The sequence below is a fragment of the Periplaneta americana genome, chromosome 10 (assembly GCF_040183065.1).
Source record: "Periplaneta americana isolate PAMFEO1 chromosome 10, P.americana_PAMFEO1_priV1, whole genome shotgun sequence".
NCBI classification, from domain to species: Eukaryota; Metazoa; Arthropoda; class Insecta; order Blattodea; family Blattidae; genus Periplaneta; species Periplaneta americana.
This window is the reverse complement of record NC_091126.1, coordinates 43,964,431-43,983,334: the sequence shown is the minus strand read 5'-3', so window position 1 is coordinate 43,983,334 and position 18,904 is coordinate 43,964,431. Positions and strand designations below refer to the sequence as shown.

The following is an 18,904-nucleotide window of genomic DNA, read 5'->3' as shown; positions in this document are numbered from 1 at the left end:
AATTCTTCACATTATCACAACATATTTTCTTATTAATTTAACAGGAAATTCAGCAATGTATATAATCACATTTTCAGAATATTCTGTCATTGAGAATGACAAGGCTGTGACACTAGACACTGACAAACTCTGTCGCAAGAAACAGGCACATTCTTCACGGGCCTAATTCGGGTGTAAATGTAACAATGTATTATTTTTTTAAATATCTTGACTACCGGTACTACTTATAATTATCATTTTGTAGATTTAAATAATATTATTTCCAGATAATTTTTATATCCAGAGAACCTTGTTGCTCCATAATTCGTTCCGACTGCACTCTGGCGATGATATGGAGTATTACTATAATATTTTAAATTTGTTTGTTTATATACCGTGTTTTGTCTATGATTATACCTTGCGATTCCATGAACGCACTCCAGACGTAATAGCTTTCTGGGTGTAAATGTGTTTTAATGTGATTTAAATAGATATTAATGAAGTGTTTTACGCTTGAAAGTTTGTTTGTGATATGTGTATAGATAGTTTTAATTGATAATATTATTAAACATGTCTGTTACACGCTCTCCAGGACCAGCTCCTGAAATATCGCATCCTACACACTCTACAAAGAAGGTAAGTTTCACACATGGAAATGAGATGTTTCTAATTGTTATATCCGCATCATCATATTTTTAATTTAATATATATGTTGTAAGCAGCTGTCATATATCGTACAGCGTATAAACATTTTTGGATGCAACTGTCAAAGATAAATATAAATGGGCGCCATGTTTTGAATATTATGATATGCGTGTGATGATGCTTTGCACCTTTGCCATTTAAATATTTTTGTAACATCGTACTAAAATTGTTGAAATATGAGGCATTGACACATTGCACGTAGCTTTTAGCAAGTGGGAGGAATAGACTTAATATATATCACATTAACATATCATACCAATCATAGCATTTTACATAACCTATTACAGTGAGCACCACATGTAAATGTGTGATATACTAGTTATATATACATCATTGTATATGTGAAGTAGCCGTGAAGTGCAATACTGCCAAAATTAAGGTAATCTTACAGAAACCGGTTATTCATTGTGGCTGCTGTGAATTTAAATGACTTCCGGAATTGGAATTGTTATTGTACTGTAGCAAACATTAGAAAGACAGTTTGGCAGTGAGAAGTAATGAAGAAATCGTGGTAAATAAGCAGAGGAGCTCCATTTCGTAGCACTTTCGTAAATTTCAGTATACGGATTCCTCACTGAAAGTTATATCTTAAAATACTAAAAAGAGTAGATTTGTCTGCGTTTGTCGAATGCGCATCATCATGCTTACGAAAAGGCACTTTTCAGTGCCAATAATTTATTTTGTGTGCACAAGGTTGAAATTCTGAAGTAAGAGGGAAAGGAAGGAATCCGTGTTCTGAAATTTATCCACACTTTGTAAAATCGTTCGAATAATCTGCATGAAAAGTGAAAGGGGACAGCTCTAGTGAGCTTCCCAGTAAAAAAAAAATAATAATAATAATGATAAAATAATTTTCACTCCATTAGTATTGAATTTTTCGTCCAAGGAAAATACTTGTCTTTACGAAAACAAGCGTTCTGTACAAGAACGGTACTAAAGAAAGGCAAATGCTATTCCTGTATTTTTTTTATTTTATTGGGTTATTTTACGACGCTGTATCAACATCTAGGTTATTTAGCGTCTGAATGATATGAAGGTGATAATGCCGGTGAAATGAGTCCGGGATCCAGCACCGAAAGTTACCCAGCATTTGCTCGTATTGGGTTGAGGGAAAACCCCGGAAAAACCTCAACCATGTAACTTGCCCCGACCGGGATTCGAACCCGGGCCACCTGGTTTCGCAGCCAGACGCGCTGACCGTTACTCCACAGATGTGGACGCTATTCCTGTAAATGTATTTAAGGTCCAGGGGAATTCTGTGAAGGATGAATTTATATGTTAGCAATACTGGAAAGTACAATTAGATGAATTACATTTCAAGAGTTATTCATTTGCAAACATGGCGTGCTCAGGATGCCACGTGAGGTTGTGTGAGTGTTTAGGTAAGAAGATAGAGGGCGAAGTAGTGGGTTTTTGATTCCAAATTGGCGTCGACCCTCAAGTTTTGTTTTGTTGTTGGTGCGTATAACTCCACTAGAAGCTAAGTTAATAAATCGTGCTTACCTTCGATAGCACTCTTTTACAGAAATAAAAAGGAGAGTAAAAGAATTTTCGTGAAAGATGAGTATTTTTCCTGGACCAAATAGGCCTATACAATACAAATGGAGTAAAATAGTATTTTACATGCATGTAAGTTTTTTCAAGAACCATTGCTCACTGCAGCAGTTTCCTTTCAGTTTTTGGTTACCTGAGAGATTTTACAAAGTGTTATGAAATGACGTTCATTTGCTTATCCAGGGTTCCCACAGACCTTGAATGTCAGGGAAATTAAATTTGGCCAGGGAAAGTCAGGGAATTTGTTTTTATAATGATGTCAGTGAATTTTTGTGAATTTCACTAAGAGTCAGTGATAAACATGAATATTAGATGATCATCCCAACGAAGGTTAACTGAGGGACAATATCATGCTCCAGTCTGCTTTAACCCAGATTGTGGTAGCACTTTTTTTTTTTGTAGGTGTTCCTTCATGGTACTAGCAGGTATGTATTTACTATTTTATTATCTTTTGTTCTGTTTCATCTAACCTACTCTTTGCAGGTATAGGAAATAGGCTAGTGCAAGATGGCATCAAAGAAAACTGTTTTCAGAGAACAGTGGCTTGATTTAAATTGAATCCTGAGTTTGTTGGCTGGCTTTGTGAGGGACCAGATATATTTCAGGGACATTGCAAACCATGTAAAAAGATAAATTAAATACTATTATAGTCGCAATCATGCCATGGTATGAAAGAAAAATTTCACAACCTCTCTGAGCCTTTGGCGTGAGACGAACTCGATAGCTCAGTGGTAGAGCGCCTGACCGGAGAACAGGAAGTCGCAGGTTCGAATCCCGCTCGAGGTTGTGAAATTTTTCTTTCATACCATGGCATGATTGTGACTATAATAGTATTTAATTCATTAATATGTCATATCAACGGACGTATATACGTCACCCAAACATCGTAAGATGAAGATTACACATGTAAAAAGGCTTTTGGACTATATAATATGGGCCGCCAGACTTTATTTTCACATGCAAAAGGAATGAAACACAAACAGCTGATAAAAATGTGACTCTGTCATTGAAAAACTTTTTTTAGTGCTGCTGATACAAATGTCTCATCTCATAGTGGTCAAAATACAAGTAAAGAGAAGTGTAGTAAAGTAGATGTAAGTCAGCCTGGGTCTATAATTTTTTAATACGAAAAAGTTTATGTAAGCGTATGTGCAGTGGTCAGGGAAATGTTATAAAATTAGCCTTGAAAGTCAGGGAAATTAATTTCCTTATTTCTGTGGGAACCCTGTTATCATTCAATTAGTCATGTAGCCTACCTATACTGAATTGCATAGCAATGTAACATAAATTAGAATTATTAGAATGTGACACTGTACATGTATATATGTATTTATTCACACTGCAATGGGTATATACCCGGTGGCAGTGGTAACTAATTACACTCAATAAAGACAATAAAAAATACAATTAATAATACTAATAATTAATACCAACAATAATTAATAATAATAATAATAATAACAATAACAGGGAACATCCTAAATTAAATGAAGCACGATCGGTTAAAATAACATTTAAAGTAAATCTAATTTGTACCTTAAACCTATGTTCGAACTAAAACCCACGAGTATGATATGTTCATATCTGCACAAGTACCTTTCAACACTACACTCATTTCGCTGTCAACTCACTCACTGCACTGCGACACATTTCACTGAGTCTATCCTGATTTCACTAACACTTCAAAAACATTTCACTGTTCAAATACTTTGCACTGCCACTATAAACTATAAAGCTTCACTGACAGGAACACGTTTCACCTACTCAACACACTTCACTGACACAAAATAATTCTTCACTGATAGAACACTTCAATAACATAGTACATAGTAACCACCTCAAAACGATATCACAGCATCCATAATAAGTAACATTAATTCTGGTGTAAAGTCTCTCCATGCATTTTAGAAGTTCTGGACATGTATAATTATACTATATGGTTTTACATGTTTTAGATTTTTTAAATTTTACGTAGTTTTGGACAGTAGCGTAATGTTATGTTGGTAGGCAATGTTTACTGCCTGGTGGCGATCAGAGTAGTTTAGTCTAGTTTATGTTAGCTTAGTTTTGCTTGGATTAGTTAAGGTTAGGTTAGGTTATGTTAGGTTACAGGCGAAATTATGTTTTTCCGAAATTTTTTTTGTGCTGTATTACATTTCGAAAGTCGATTATAAAATCGTCGTTTGTGAAAAAAAGAACGTTAGAAAATCGTAGAGTGGTCGTCCTCCAGAATTACCGGTGTTTCGGTACCTGATGTTTTAAAAGCGGAAAATACTGGATTATATAGCGAGTCCCAGAGAACGTTACCGGTGTTTCTGTCAGCCAACCAGTAGCAGGTCCCTCTTCCTGTTACTATTGCTGCTTGCATCCATGAACTCACAGCTGTTAGCCAGATTAAAACTTACATATTCGGTTTTTCCTTTAATGCAGTTATTTCTTCAGTAAGCACACGAGGTTGCTGGCTTTTCTGGTCATTTACATAACTTGTTTTATTGAACCTGCAGTTTATTCTCTTACATTGTGTTGTGTTTTGAAATGTTACATATTCAGTGCTTAAACATATACACATTTTGATAATGTACATACAGAAAAAGAAATTTTATGGTAGGACAAAGGAAAAGTTAAATTTTCTGGCTGATCAGTTCTGTTTAAAAAAGCAGTGCTAAGTTTAATTGAATAGGTTTAGTGACCAGGTTCTGTGAATGACCGGTAAAACAAACCACAACTTCGTGTGCATACTGAAAGAAAACTGGATGAATAAGGACTGCCTTGGGACATAGTCCTAATATATCATATAGTACATAAGGTTTAATTTGGGAAAGCGCTGTGATTTGACCGATGCAAGTGGTGGGTGGTGGGGACCTGCAGCTGGTTGGCAGAGAGAAGCACTGAGAAAAATTTAAATTACAGTTTATTTAACGAAGCTCACAACTGCAGAGATTATGGCAGCGTTGCCAGTGTGCCGGAATTTTGTCCCGCAGGAGTTCTTTTACATGCCAGTAAATCTACTGACATTAGCCTGTCGCATTTAAATACACTTAAATGCCATCGACCTGGGCCGGGATCGAACCCGCGACCTCGGGCACAGAAGGTCAGTGCTATACCGACTATGCTACCGAGGCCGACAACACTGGGAATCTATATATGGGCTATTCCATCTCAAATCGACCAAAATATAGAGAAAATTGACCTTGCAATTTTTAAATACAATGAAACTCTTTCTGTCCGTTGACAACTGTGATACAATGCTTTGTGCAAAGTTTGAGGCATCAGAACTTCATAGTGTTTAAATTTAAAATATTTAAATTTATCGTATTTTCATAAAATTAGCAAATTTAAACTGTTGTGATTCCGAAACCCTTTCACCCAATGATCAAAATCATGGTTTATTTTGATGCTGAGAAATTAAAGTTTATATTGACATGTAAACAGTTTTTCTTACTTTTTATGGAAATGGAGAAATTTAGATTTTTCTTCATTAAGATGCCTTTGCCCACGAAAAAAATATTTTTAAAATATATGGTTAGATTCCGCATTGAAAGTACAAATAAACACATATTTTTTTACTGATGGTATGTTGATAAGAAAGTATTGAAAATATCAAATAAAGAAAATCAATAGCTGAAGTAACCAGCTGACTGTGAGGCGGGAGCTAGCCTAGGTAAGCAAGGCCAGGAGACAAACATGTGATGTTTCGTCTAGTAGCGCATACCTGGGCTAACTTTATCACAAGTTTTCATAAACGCAGGAGTAAAATGACGCCCAATGCTAGCTTATCTTCACCTCTCGGCCAGTGCATGCGGTACTGCGTCGTTCAAGTCTAGGCGTGTGAAAATAATTTATTTAATACCCTCGAAACTTATTGCCAAGCCACTAAGAAAACAATGCCGAGTCCCTCTTAATAATGCAAGATTTTTTCTCAATATTTTTTTACATTTTTACAAATGGGCAAAAAGCCTAAAAGTAAGTAAAATCAGATTATCTGTCTCTCTGTATACAATAAAAATAAGGATTACTTCTTAACATAACCTACCAAATGTCAGCTTCAAAATGAGCTCCCATTCAATGTTCTACAGTAAACGGTTCCAGAGTTCTGAGCGCTGAAAGAGGCTTGTTTTTATAAAATACGCTAAATTTGTCGCTCAACAATACGAAAACCATTTGACTTTCGATAGTATATTTTTGCAAATGCACTCTCCTCAGCACTTTGTATAAATAGGGGAAAAATTAGAGTATTAAAAAAATGCGAGGTTTTTTACTGATCGATTTCATATGGAATAGCATATATATATATATATATATATATATATATATATATATATATGTATGTATGTATAGACACACACACACACACAGGCCTATATGGTTTTATAAGCTGATATTACTCATATAAGGTGCAATATGATACAAGTTTTTTCCTAAGTCCATGAAACATTTAAAAATTCACCATAAATAAACTATACAATGGATACCAAGTTTTATTTTATTGAAATAAATGTAAAAATCGCTTCTTCTTTCCTTCTCCCAAAATTTTTCAATGTGCAGACGTGGCAGACGTCTATCTGTGTGATGATCCATTTTGTCCCATGTCCATGTCAGCATATCACAGTCGACCAGAGCCACAGCAGTGGAGATACTTTAGCGAAGATCCTGGAGATTAGCAGGGAGTGGAGGCATGAAGACAGTATCCTTTACAAACCCCACAAAAAAAAAAAATCTCACAGGGTTAAATCTGAGGACTAGGGTGGCCACTGCATTAATGGGTCAACTTCTTGTCCTGTGAATCCTGTCCATCTTTGTGGCAAATTTTGATTTTTAGATAGGCCTATCTTGTTAGCTAGACAGCCATCTTGTTGAAAGATGTAATCATTACTCCTGTCTTCATTCAGCTGTGACATCAGTCAGTTTTTCAACATGTCAATGTAAGTCCGGAATTTCTTATACCATATCTTGATACTGTTGAAAATAGTTGCTTGCCTTCAGAAATTCTGTTCGAAATCGTTGCTGCATAGTCATAATGGTTGAGTTTCTTGCATATTCCAACACACAAAATGACTGCTGATGTTTATAGAACACCATATTTGTTAATATTCTCTCCTGGCGGGAAATCAAGACAACTATACATGCTGGGTTTTCTTTTAAAATCTTGGAGAGTTTCTCTATCTATCAGCATAAGAATTACCATCATCAATTGCGTACAGTTTGTGGTGAATTTTTTTAATGTTTCACAGATTTATGAATAACCCTATACGTCAAAGGGAATAGAATATTATAGATTATAATGCACTGCATAAAGGCTGATGGTCTCATACCTACAACGTTTTGAAGAATTGGTGTACAACACAAAAAGGGATGGTCATAGCGAAACAGTACAAGAATGGGGAAGTTTAGAACATGTAACATTTCCCCTTTTTACAGTGAACTCTTAAGAAATATACATATTGATATGTAAATATGTTTCTTTTACAGTTGCGGAGAACACCTAAGGAACGTCAGCCACCTAAGCTAAAACGGAGAAGCTACAAAGCAACCAAAACTTTATTTTCGCATGATGCCAATGGAATTTCATACCAGAGATCTAGCAGTAACAGTATCCTTGCTTAATCTTATTTTTTTTGTAAGGTACTTGATAATTAATATGTGTAATGCTGTGCACGAAATCGTGTATTATAACATGTTAGCTTTTAATTTACCGTGACCAGTGTGTTGAGCATTTCATTTAGATTTGAGTGTAGTATATGTAAAGTATGTAGCCTAAATGTTTGCTGCAACAAGTTACAGTCTTGCCTAAGTCTGTCTTGAAATTGCTTTTCACATGAACTGTTATGTTTCTAATTTCAGCGAATGCGACTGTACAATACAGTATGTCACTGTACTTTTATTGCTTAAGTTCTATTAATATTATCTGTACAATTGACACTCTGACATAATAATTGCACTTCTTTTTATGCATTTTCATATTTACTTATATTGTAATAATATTTCTTCAAGATATTATGGATTTGCACTATGCCATAAAATTGTCACAGATTATTTGACACTATGAAAGTGCTGGTAATGGAAAATTAATTGAGTTTGAAATTTAGCAAAGTGAGAAATGACATACAGTTGACGTTAAGTATCTTCCAGTCACTGAATATGTCAATTTTTTTTTCCTCTTCACCCCCAACAGACGATTAAGAAATAATATGCAGATTTCGTCTGTTTGCAATAAGGTACAGACTCTTCTTGCCATTTATTGAACTTCTGTTTGCAACAAAGAAGGTCATAGCTATAGAGATGAGTTTATTATGTGCCCAGGTACACAGTGTCTGGCATCATGGGCACAGCTATTAATGCCTTGACTCAGACTTGGCTGTGTGAAATCAGACATGCAAAGGGAAATACTTTTCTTTCAACTACATGTCAATGGAAGATGTCAGCTTCGACTTTGATTTTATATTGCTAAGAAAATGTTATGGGTAGACCTCATACTGTATATGTTGTAAATGTGATCTGAAGGAGGAGAAATTGGTCATTTTTAAAATCTGACTGCTAATATTATGGGCGTTTTTAACAGTGATTTTATAATTAAAATAACTTAAGCTGTTTAAATTTGACAAAAGAAAATGTAATGACAGTTTTTATAAGTAGTAACAGTAATATAAGTTAATGCTTAATGTAATAAAAGTTAACGCTAAAGTGTTTGTTGTAATCTGGTCATTGCATTTAGGTTCCTTTATAAGAAGTCGTCTGAATATGTGTGTTGTAGAATTTACAGTGACGTAGTTATTTCGATTTGTTGCTTTATATATATCCTTTTCTCATAAAGAAGGAGTAAAATCATATTTTCTTTAGGACACTGATGTCTGTTTTTTAACAATATTATTTAAATCAGATATAAAAGTGTAACTATATTTATTACCAAACTTCTTATGTAGCCTATTTAAAACAGCTTCTGTATTATTTTGTCTCTTGAACAGAAGTCTGTTTCTTAACAGTATCAGGAATGGATATTTGAAATATTTCGGTCCTGTAGTTGTTCAAACAGGAAGTCAAGAATCCTCTTTTTCAGAATAATTCTTGCATTAGATTTCCTATATATTTCAGAGCCTGCACGTAGCGTGCGGAAAATTCTGTTGCCACTAATATTTATGGACAAATACTAACATCTCGAAACTTCCTGAATGTAGAATTTTGTTCTTTATATTCCTTTAACTGCAACTTTTTGTACATGAGCTTCTAGTAGTTACTACTTGATCTTGTCTCGCTTTGAATAACAATTAATTCTACTAGTCGTATTAGTATTTATCATCCAAATCATAAGTACCCGAGTTTAAGAATTCCAGTTACTCCTGGGTGCATTATGTTAGTGTTTCATAAATTCATTTTGTGTTTATATCTTTCATTTCTGGCTTCTTCCAATACTAAGTGAAATGTAGAGATTTTATTACTAATACAATAAAGTTAGTTGTATGAAAGGATATCCTTCATGTACGTATAAAATAGAAATTTTTGAGAAAATGGAAACAAGAAATTAATTTTTCTCTGATGGTCATATGCTTTTTCGAAATTGAGACAAAAGGAAAAGGCAAACAATCAATTCGGATGAAGAGCAAAATGACCTCTATTTATGTATTTATTTATCAGGTGATAAGATATGTATAGGTGTGAATAATGTGTTCACAACTTGTGTAGAATGAATGTAAACACAGAGAAGTAATAATGCTGTAAGAGTAGTAAGTTCATGCTGGTACAAAATTCTTACAGAATTAAACTATACATAGATAAGTTGTGAGATATACTTTACCTGTATGTCTACTGTAAACATTGTAATAAACTAACAATAACCTTGAATTTGTAAATTACACTGAAGAGATAAACCAACTTTTTTTATGAACAGAAATTGGCAACACCATTCTTAAGTTCTGATTAGAGTAATTAGAATAAATTGTGTGTTGAAAAAAGAGAGATTATTTTCAACAACAATAAGCTATACATTATTAAAATATTTTATTTATTTATTTATTTATTCTTCTTTCGAATTTAAGTACTCTCAGATTGTTCATACTCCAGATTTACTCACAGTATCATTCTGGATGTATGTGCATGAAATGCAAGAATATTCATTATAATAATATAAGATAGGTGCAAGTCCAAGTTAGGATTTGGGGGTCGAAACTGAGGTTTGCTTTAAGTTTGCTCTAAAATTTATATCCTCCTCCCTTGCTCACAAGAAGTTGTGCCCAATGACTGCCCCAAAAATGACATACATTTTAGGTTCATTACTTATGTCAATTAATAAGGATTTTGAAAACTGCAGATTGTCAGCTGCAGAAAATAAACTTTTATTAGAGAGGATTGAGACAGGGTTTGAATTTGTCAGTTTTTGAGGGTGGTACACTTCATTGTTATAATGAGTTGCAGATTCCCTATGGAGAGATGAGGTAAGTATAGAACTCCAACAGTTTGAATTTCCTAAGTGATGCCAAAAATGTTCGCATATCTTTCTGTGATACAATGGTTATTTGAGGAACTGTGCCACATATCGTACTGTGGAGAGATGAGGTAAGTATAGAACTCCAACAGTTTGAATTTCCTAAGTGATACCAAAAATGTTCGTATATCTTTCTCTAATACAGTGGTTATTTGAGGAACTGTGCCACATATCGTACTGTGGAGAGATAAGGTAAGTATAGAACTCGCAACAGTTTAAATTTCGTAAGTGATGCCAAAAATGTTCGCATATCTTTCTCTAATACAGTGGTTATTTGAGGAACTGTGCCACATATCGTACTGTGGAGAGATAAGGTAAGTATAGAACTCCAACAGTTTAAATTTCTTAAGTGATGCCAAAAATGTTCGCATATCTTTCTCTAATACAGTGGTTATTTGAGGAACTGTGCCACATATCGTACCGTGGAGAGATGAGGTAAGTATAGAACTCCAACAGTTTAAATTTCTTAAGTGATGCCAAAAATGTTCGCATATCTTTCTCTAATACAGTGGTTATTTGAGGAACTGTGCCACATATCGTACTGTGGAGAGATAAGGTAAGTATAGAACTCGCAACAGTTTAAATTTCCTAAGTGATGCCAAAAATGTTCGCATATCTTTCTCTAATACAGTGGTTATTTGAGGAACTGTGCCACATATCGTACTGTGGAGAGATGAGGTAAGTATAGAACTCCAACAGTTTAAATTTCTTAAGTGATGCCAAAAATGTTCGCATATCTTTCTCTAATACAGTGGTTATTTGAGGAACTGTGCCACATATCGTACCGTGGAGAGATGAGGTAAGTATAGAACTCCAACAGTTTAAATTTCTTAAGTGATGCCAAAAATGTTCACATATCTTTCTCTAATACAGTGGTTATTTGAGGAACTGTGCCACATATCGTACCGTGGAGAGATGAGGTAAGTATAGAACTCCAACAGTTGGAATTTCCTAAGTGATATCTAACATTTTCGGATATCATTCTCTAATATAGTGGTTATTTGAGAAATTGTGCCACATATTGTACTCTTAAGGAAAAAAAAAATACTGGGATATTGGTTCAGTAACAGGCATGTATTATTATTATTATTATTATTATTATTATTATCTTTTTCAGTTGTAAGGCGAATATCAGGCAATATGATGATGAATTGCCTCATCTTACCAAATTGCATCTCACTATCACCAACTCCAATTTCACTGACACTAATATTAACCTCACACTTCATCCAGTGCTGTTAAGTAACTGATGTACAAGGTATAACTAAAAATGCCTTGTTTGTACCGATAGGTGTACAAATTTTATTTTTTTCAAGAGTATTGTCTAAATGATTGCAAAATATTTTATGTGCTTCATTAGGCACAGTTTCTCTATAGTGAGAAATCATGTTCCATTGATCATCTTTCATTGTTAATTGTATTTATTTTCATATGGTTATTTTGCATACCCCTCCGTTCCAAAATATGGTGCTATAGTAGAAGCTCCTGATCTATCAACCAGGTGAAATGGGAGTAGAAAGTCGAAAGCCCAATCCAGTAAAAGAGGAGTTGAAAGTCTAAGGCAGAACAGTTGACAGCTGAGTGCTGTAACTCTATTCTGCTGTCCCTGCTCCAGTTTAAAGAAGGTGGTAACTTGCAGAAGGGTGTTACTGAGGATTCTGTAGTTAAGTTTCAGGTAACATCTGTAACAGCCACCGGCATAACTCAGTCAACTGAAGTGCTTGCCTGCCAATTCAGATTCGTGCTCGGGTGCAGGTGCAATTCCCACTTGGGCTGATTACCTGGTTGGGTTTTTCTTAGGTTTTCCCAACCATAAGGCGAATACTAGGTAATCTATGGCAAATCCTCGGCCTCATGATGATGATGATGATGATGATGATGATGAAGAAGAAGAAGACTAAAAAGAAGAATTGGGATGTCACAGAGAAACTTCATCTCTCCAAATAGCATCTCGCTATCACCATGTTACTGACACTAAATAATCTAGTAGTTGATACAGCGTCATTAAATAACAAACTGGAAAAATGTGTAACTATTTCGTAAATTGAGCAACATGCTAAAACTCAATATGATGAAAAATTTTTGTTTGCTGATGTTAGTTTTAAGAAGAAAGAAAAGTGTGGGAGCAAATGGAAGGAGGAGACAATTGTAATTCAGCAGGATAATATTAAACCTGATTGTTCTAATGATATCTGACTGTGTCTGTCTGCAGCCAGATAATATGAATGGATTATTCTCTTCAGACTGCAGCCACCCACCCACCGTCCTTGACTTTAATGTTTTGGATATTGAGTTTTTCAAAGTTATCCAGTTCACTAACGGCTCTGTAGTTGATTGACTGTTTTATCCGGGCACTTAAGGAACTCGCCAGAGATAATCTGGAAAATGTTTTCCTCACCTTTAGCAGTGCGTAGAATACTCTAACCACGACGTAAATACCAGATCACTTATCTGTGGCACGCTAAATATACCTCTTCATAGAACATCTTGTTATTCCTCATCTTTTACAATATCCACCTCGCGTCAATGGAATTCCTTGTCACAAAGTATTAGGGGCTGCAAGACAACAAACACCTTTAAGAACAGCTTAAAAATAACCTGATTAGCATTTCACTCCAATCATACTGATTTAAAATATTACTGACTACACTGTTGCTTTTTTCTTTAGACATCATCCTGATTGTGCTGCATTTTCAAAATTGTCTCATAATAATCTCTTTCTATTATCTAATATCATTTGAAATATATTAACATTCTATGTATTTTAGTTTAATTCTGCTACACAGTTTATCTCAGTGTTTAATTAATAGTTCATAGTATTTTGTTGTTTAATTCGTAAATAACTCTTGTATACATGTAACTCTCATCTAAATCAAATTGTTGAATTCTTTGTAAGTTCATGCATATGTATATACACTTTTTGCTGGTTGAGTGGAAGAGAAGGCCTTACGGCCTTAACTCTGCCAGCTAAAATAAATCATTATTATTATTATTATATGATGTAACAAGGGAGAAGTCTATACAAGTTACATCACATGGGAAAAGACAAGCTGCAGTGTCAAGGTTCATTTCCTAAATCTTCTCAGCAGTGCAAATTGGATGTTATAGAAGCAGCAAAATTAGCTCTAGCCTAGTAAGGACTTGGTATTCACATAATGTAGCATGTCAATACCATATTTTTAAACACAATAATTGAAAGGATTTTATGCCATACTTTGGAACCGAGGGAATGTAAGATTGAAGTAGTTGCTTTTAGTTTTCTGCTGTGTCTGTTGTGTTACCAATTATGTTGCCATTTTTATTCCTATGGAAAGCCTTAATTCTGAATCTAGCGCCATCTCTTTACAAGCTTCCCAAGAACAGCCACTATCTAACTTATTTCAGGCAGAATTTTGATGATATGTGTCCTATTGGTGAAGGATCATTTGGAGAAGTGTTCAGGGTGAGATGCAGAACTACAGGATGCTATTATGCAGTGAAGAGATCGAAGGAACGTTTCCGTAGTGAATTTGATAGGTAATTAAAAAATGTGTTATTACAAAGATTAAAAGATAAAATTAACCTATAAGTTTAGGCCTTCGCATATAAGATTTTAGGTTTTTACTGTGTTTACGTTCAGAAGAAAATTTTTTGTTTTTCCACCATGTGTAGAGATGATTTCTCTGACATCTTACAACTGCTTATGGGTTCCATCATAACTCGTTTTTTCCAAGAACTGAAAGTATTGCCTCTTTTGTTGAATTGATTATTTTCGGGTAATCTGAAATTCTGGACCTTCCATATCTCAAGATAAAGTTTTTCTAACTTCTTTTAAATACAGAAAATCAGGAAAGCTTACCATCCTTGTTTTGTTCGTTATGCTTAGATAGATCACACTTAGACATAACAGCTCTGATGATGGAACTTATTTAATTGTTCTGAAACATATGCTTGAAAAATTGAAAATATTTTCCTCAGTTTTTACATTTTATAATTGCATGTATTAATATAATCATTTTAACTGATGCTAACAACACTGGCCAACAAAATAAAACTTTTTTTCTTTCACAATAACTAAATGAACGATCTAAGTGTCTTTGCTATGCTGAGTTCATATGAGTTGCTCAGTGCCAGAGTTGCCTAACCCACAAATTTTTAAACCTCTGATTTCTGCAAAGAATGACTGTAAACTATCATCTATATGTGTGCCAGAGTAATTGTTCTAGATAAATATTAGATGATGGTAAAGGAGAAATAATTTCCAATTGAGAGCATATAATTTAAAAAAAGACTTCTAAGTTTAGACTTAAATAACTTTTTTCAGTGTAATTGTGGTTTAGACAACTATGGCACTGAGCCACTCAAATAAGCTTTCAGATTTTTTTCCATCAAGTAGGGTTTTTTTTGGTGACACACATTTAAAAATGTTTATAGAATTAGTGCTTACATAATGCTAAATATACACCTCATTTTGGTTGCTTAAAATGTTTTATATGATGGTTTTCGGGCATATTTTGCCTTTGGGATATCACTCTTTATGGGCCAGCATACTGAGACTCCAGTGCCTTGGTATCTCCATTCCATCATGGAAATCTGCTAATGAAAATGCTCCCAATGTTCATCATTATAAGCCCAAAAATTTTCCGGAAGAAGTCTAGGTGGGAATACAAGAAGTGAATTTTTAAAGACATGTTACTTTGTATGAATTCACAAGATCACTATTTCAGAATAGTTTGCTGATTTGTGATTTCCGAGAAAACCACAGCAGATATTTTTTTTAAGATTTCCAGGCGTCTGTTTCCAGTGGATTTAACACTTTCTCAAAACTTTCATCATACAATATTACTGATCTTATTTGTGGTTCTATAAAAATTCCTTCCTTCAGTCTTACATCTCTAACTTCGGGAAATTTAGATTTTAAATAGGTATAAAATTTACTTTGTCATACGTTAAAAGTGTTAAAATTGTTAAAAAAGGTATATACCTTCGACAGACGGCCCGTTTCGACGCTATATGCCGTCGTCCTCAGTGTCTCTTGAACCACTGGTGATCTTGACTCTGCGATGTGCAGTTGTCGATGGTAGGGGTAGGGGAGTGTTGTTCCTATGGTGGAGGTTGGCTGTTTGTATGTTATGATGTATTATGACGTCAAATAATGCGTGCGTATCGAATTGCAGTTGTGTGTTAAGTATATATTGTGGGTATGCTATTATATTCTTATATATTTCGTACTGTTCTAGGATGTTTAACTGTGGACTTTTTGGTGTGATGTGTAAAATTTCCATATCTGTTTCTATATTATTGTAGTCATGATTATTGTTGGTAATGTGATCTGCATAATTTGATGTGATGTAGGGTTTGGTTATAGCTTTAATATGTTCATTATATATTGTATAAAAGGATCTTCCTGTCTGTCCTATGTAAAAATGTGGGCAACTATTGCATTTTAATTTGTAAACTCCAGTTGAATTATATTTATTTGAATGTTTAATGTGGTTATTTAAGTATTTCTGTGTTGTATTATTTGTTTTGCATGCAATTTTGTACTCTAGTTTTCTGAATGAAGTTGCAATTTTGTGGGTATTGGTATTGTGATATGTTAATGTTATGTATTTATTCTCGCGTGCTGTTTGTGTTGGTTTGTTCTGTTTTTGTTTTGCCTTTTTTTATTAGTGTGTCTATTATGTTAGGGTTGTATCCATTGTCTTGTGCTATATATTTTATTGTGTTTAATTCTTCAGTGTAGTTGTCGTTGTTCATTGGTATATTAATTAATCTGTGTGTCATTGTACGGAAAGCTGCATGTTTATGTTGTATGGGATGATTTGATGAATTGTGTATATGTGTTGTAGTTGTAGTGGGTTTCCTGTATATTTTGAATTCGTGTCTGTTATTCGTTTTGGTTATGGTGATGTCTAAGAAGTTTATAGCTTGGTACATAAATGCAGCAGAATTTTAAGTCCCAGTTTTATATGCAGGGGAGGTAGATACACTTTTTCAGGATTTACTAATGGTATATTTGACGCATTTTTAGGCTCTGCAATAAGAGATCCACCTTTAGACCATTGTTTCCTAATGTAGTGGGACTTTCTATCTCTGCTGTTCCATTCACACAACAAACAGCAGAATTTAATGTATCCAAGTTGCAAACCCAGCAATAAGGCTATTACATTTCAATCTCCACATATATTCCAGTTATATTTTATATACTGGTTTTTTTCTAGCAGCAATATCAAACTTTCACATGTCTCTTTCATTTCGGTGGCATGCTCCACATGTAATGATGGGAATTCTTACCAGTATGCCGAAGTACAGCCTTGACTAACTTTCGGTGAGTCTATGAACAATCTCCACTCATCTGGCTGGTGTTGATGACTGAACATGAATAAGTCTGCACAGTGTTGCCAACCCATTCTGAATAAGATTTCCACATTTGATGAAAAATCCTCACTTATTAAAATTATAACAAAAAAGCCTGATGTATATAGAAGTATATTATATAAAAAGTGACTCACGGAAAAACTATATCTGATGGAAAAATTCTGATTACATATTTGAATTCGGTATGAATAACTGCACTAAAATCAGTATTCAGTTTTCTTGTGGAAAAAATCGTGTTGACCAGAGTAATAAATTGATAAACAGTCAAAGCTCTCTTTTATACTACTAAGAAAATTTGAGAACATTTTTGGGAATTGAGAGAACATTGTGAACATAGAGAAACTGAAGGAACCAAATTACTATACGTATATTGTAGAGATGTAAAAATGAGTTTTCACTTTAATTACAATGAAAGAGTAATGGAACGGAGAAAAATTCTCTCCGGCACCGGGATTTGAACCCGGATTTTCAGCTCTACATGCTGACGCTTTATCCACTAAGCCACACTGGATTCCACCCCGGCATCAGAAGAATCGTCTCAGTTTTAAGTTCCAACTCTTGGGTTCCCTCTAGTGGCCGCCCTCTGCACTACGTCATAGATATCTATGAACCTAGGACCGAAGTCCACACCTGTGCTGAGGTGCACTCGTAATGAGTGACTAGTTGGCCGGGATCTGACGGAATAAGCGCCGTCTTAAATCACGAAGTGATTTACGCATATCATATATATTATTTTAATGTACCGAAGTACATATGATATTTCCATGCAGATACATTAAAATAATATATATGATATGCGTAAATCACTTCGTGATTTAAGACGGCGCTTATTCCGTCGGAGCCTGGCCAACTAGTCACTCATTACGAGTGCACCTCAACACATGTGTGGACTTCGGTCCTAGGTTCATAGATATCTATGACGTAGTGCAGAGGGCGGACACTAGAGGGAACCCAAGAGTTGGAACTTAAAACTGAGACGATTCTTCCGATGCCGGGATGGAATCCGGTGTGGCTTAGTGGATAAAGCGTCAGCACGTAGAGCTGAAAACCCGGGTTCAAATCCCGGCGCCGGAGAGAATTTTTCTCCGTTCCATTACTCTTTCATCATATTATGACGCAGAAAATCTGCATGGAAATATCATATGTATGTGTGTATGTATTTATTCACACTGCAGTGGGTATATTACCCGGTGGCAGTGGTAACTAATTACACTCCATAAGGACAATAATAAACTTATTGATTAAAAATACAATTAATAATAATACTAATAATTAATACTAACAATAATAATAATAACAACAACAGGGAATATACTAAATTAAATGAAACGATCACTTAAAATAACATGTACTTCAGTACATTAAAATAATATATACTTTAATTACAGCTGTCAAACAATTTTTAGTTTTAGATCAAAATTCAAGTCATGCAAGTCACTGAAAAAATGTTTGAGTGATGAAATTCTGACATGAAAGGTTATGAGTGATGAATTGTCAGAAATATATTCGGAGAGAGAATACCGAGTTAGTGTTTGTGACGATGAGAATGAGACTGGTGATTCTAATTATATCTCGCAAGACTATTTCTCGGCACTGTCCAGGAAACCAGGGAGGAAGACCTGTCAGATTGATGGGTGTCATAGCAGAAATGACACCACAGGTCTGTGTAAAAAGTAACAAATTTTTGTTTGGCCGCTGTTCTGAATGAATCATGTATGTGTTTGCAAGATATGATTACAATAACCAGTAGGTGATAGGTACATTCATTTCCAAAATATTTTATGTCAAATTGAGCGAACAGGAATAATTCATTGCACATGATGTTAAGAA

General features: G+C 34.6%; 1 protein-coding gene across 1 annotated transcript in view; it reads left to right on the top strand.

The window, feature by feature from the left end:
* The first annotated feature begins 414 nt into the window (after positions 1-414).
* LOC138707621 (membrane-associated tyrosine- and threonine-specific cdc2-inhibitory kinase-like) overlaps positions 415-18,904 on the top strand; it is a 59,709-nt gene continuing 41,219 nt past the window's right edge. The window contains exons 1-3 of the mRNA XM_069837284.1: positions 415-615; positions 7,708-7,828; positions 14,047-14,230. Coding sequence (XP_069693385.1) covers positions 550-615; positions 7,708-7,828; positions 14,047-14,230 — 371 coding nt within the window. The 5' untranslated portion in view covers positions 415-549. The remainder of the gene's footprint in view (positions 616-7,707; positions 7,829-14,046; positions 14,231-18,904) is intronic.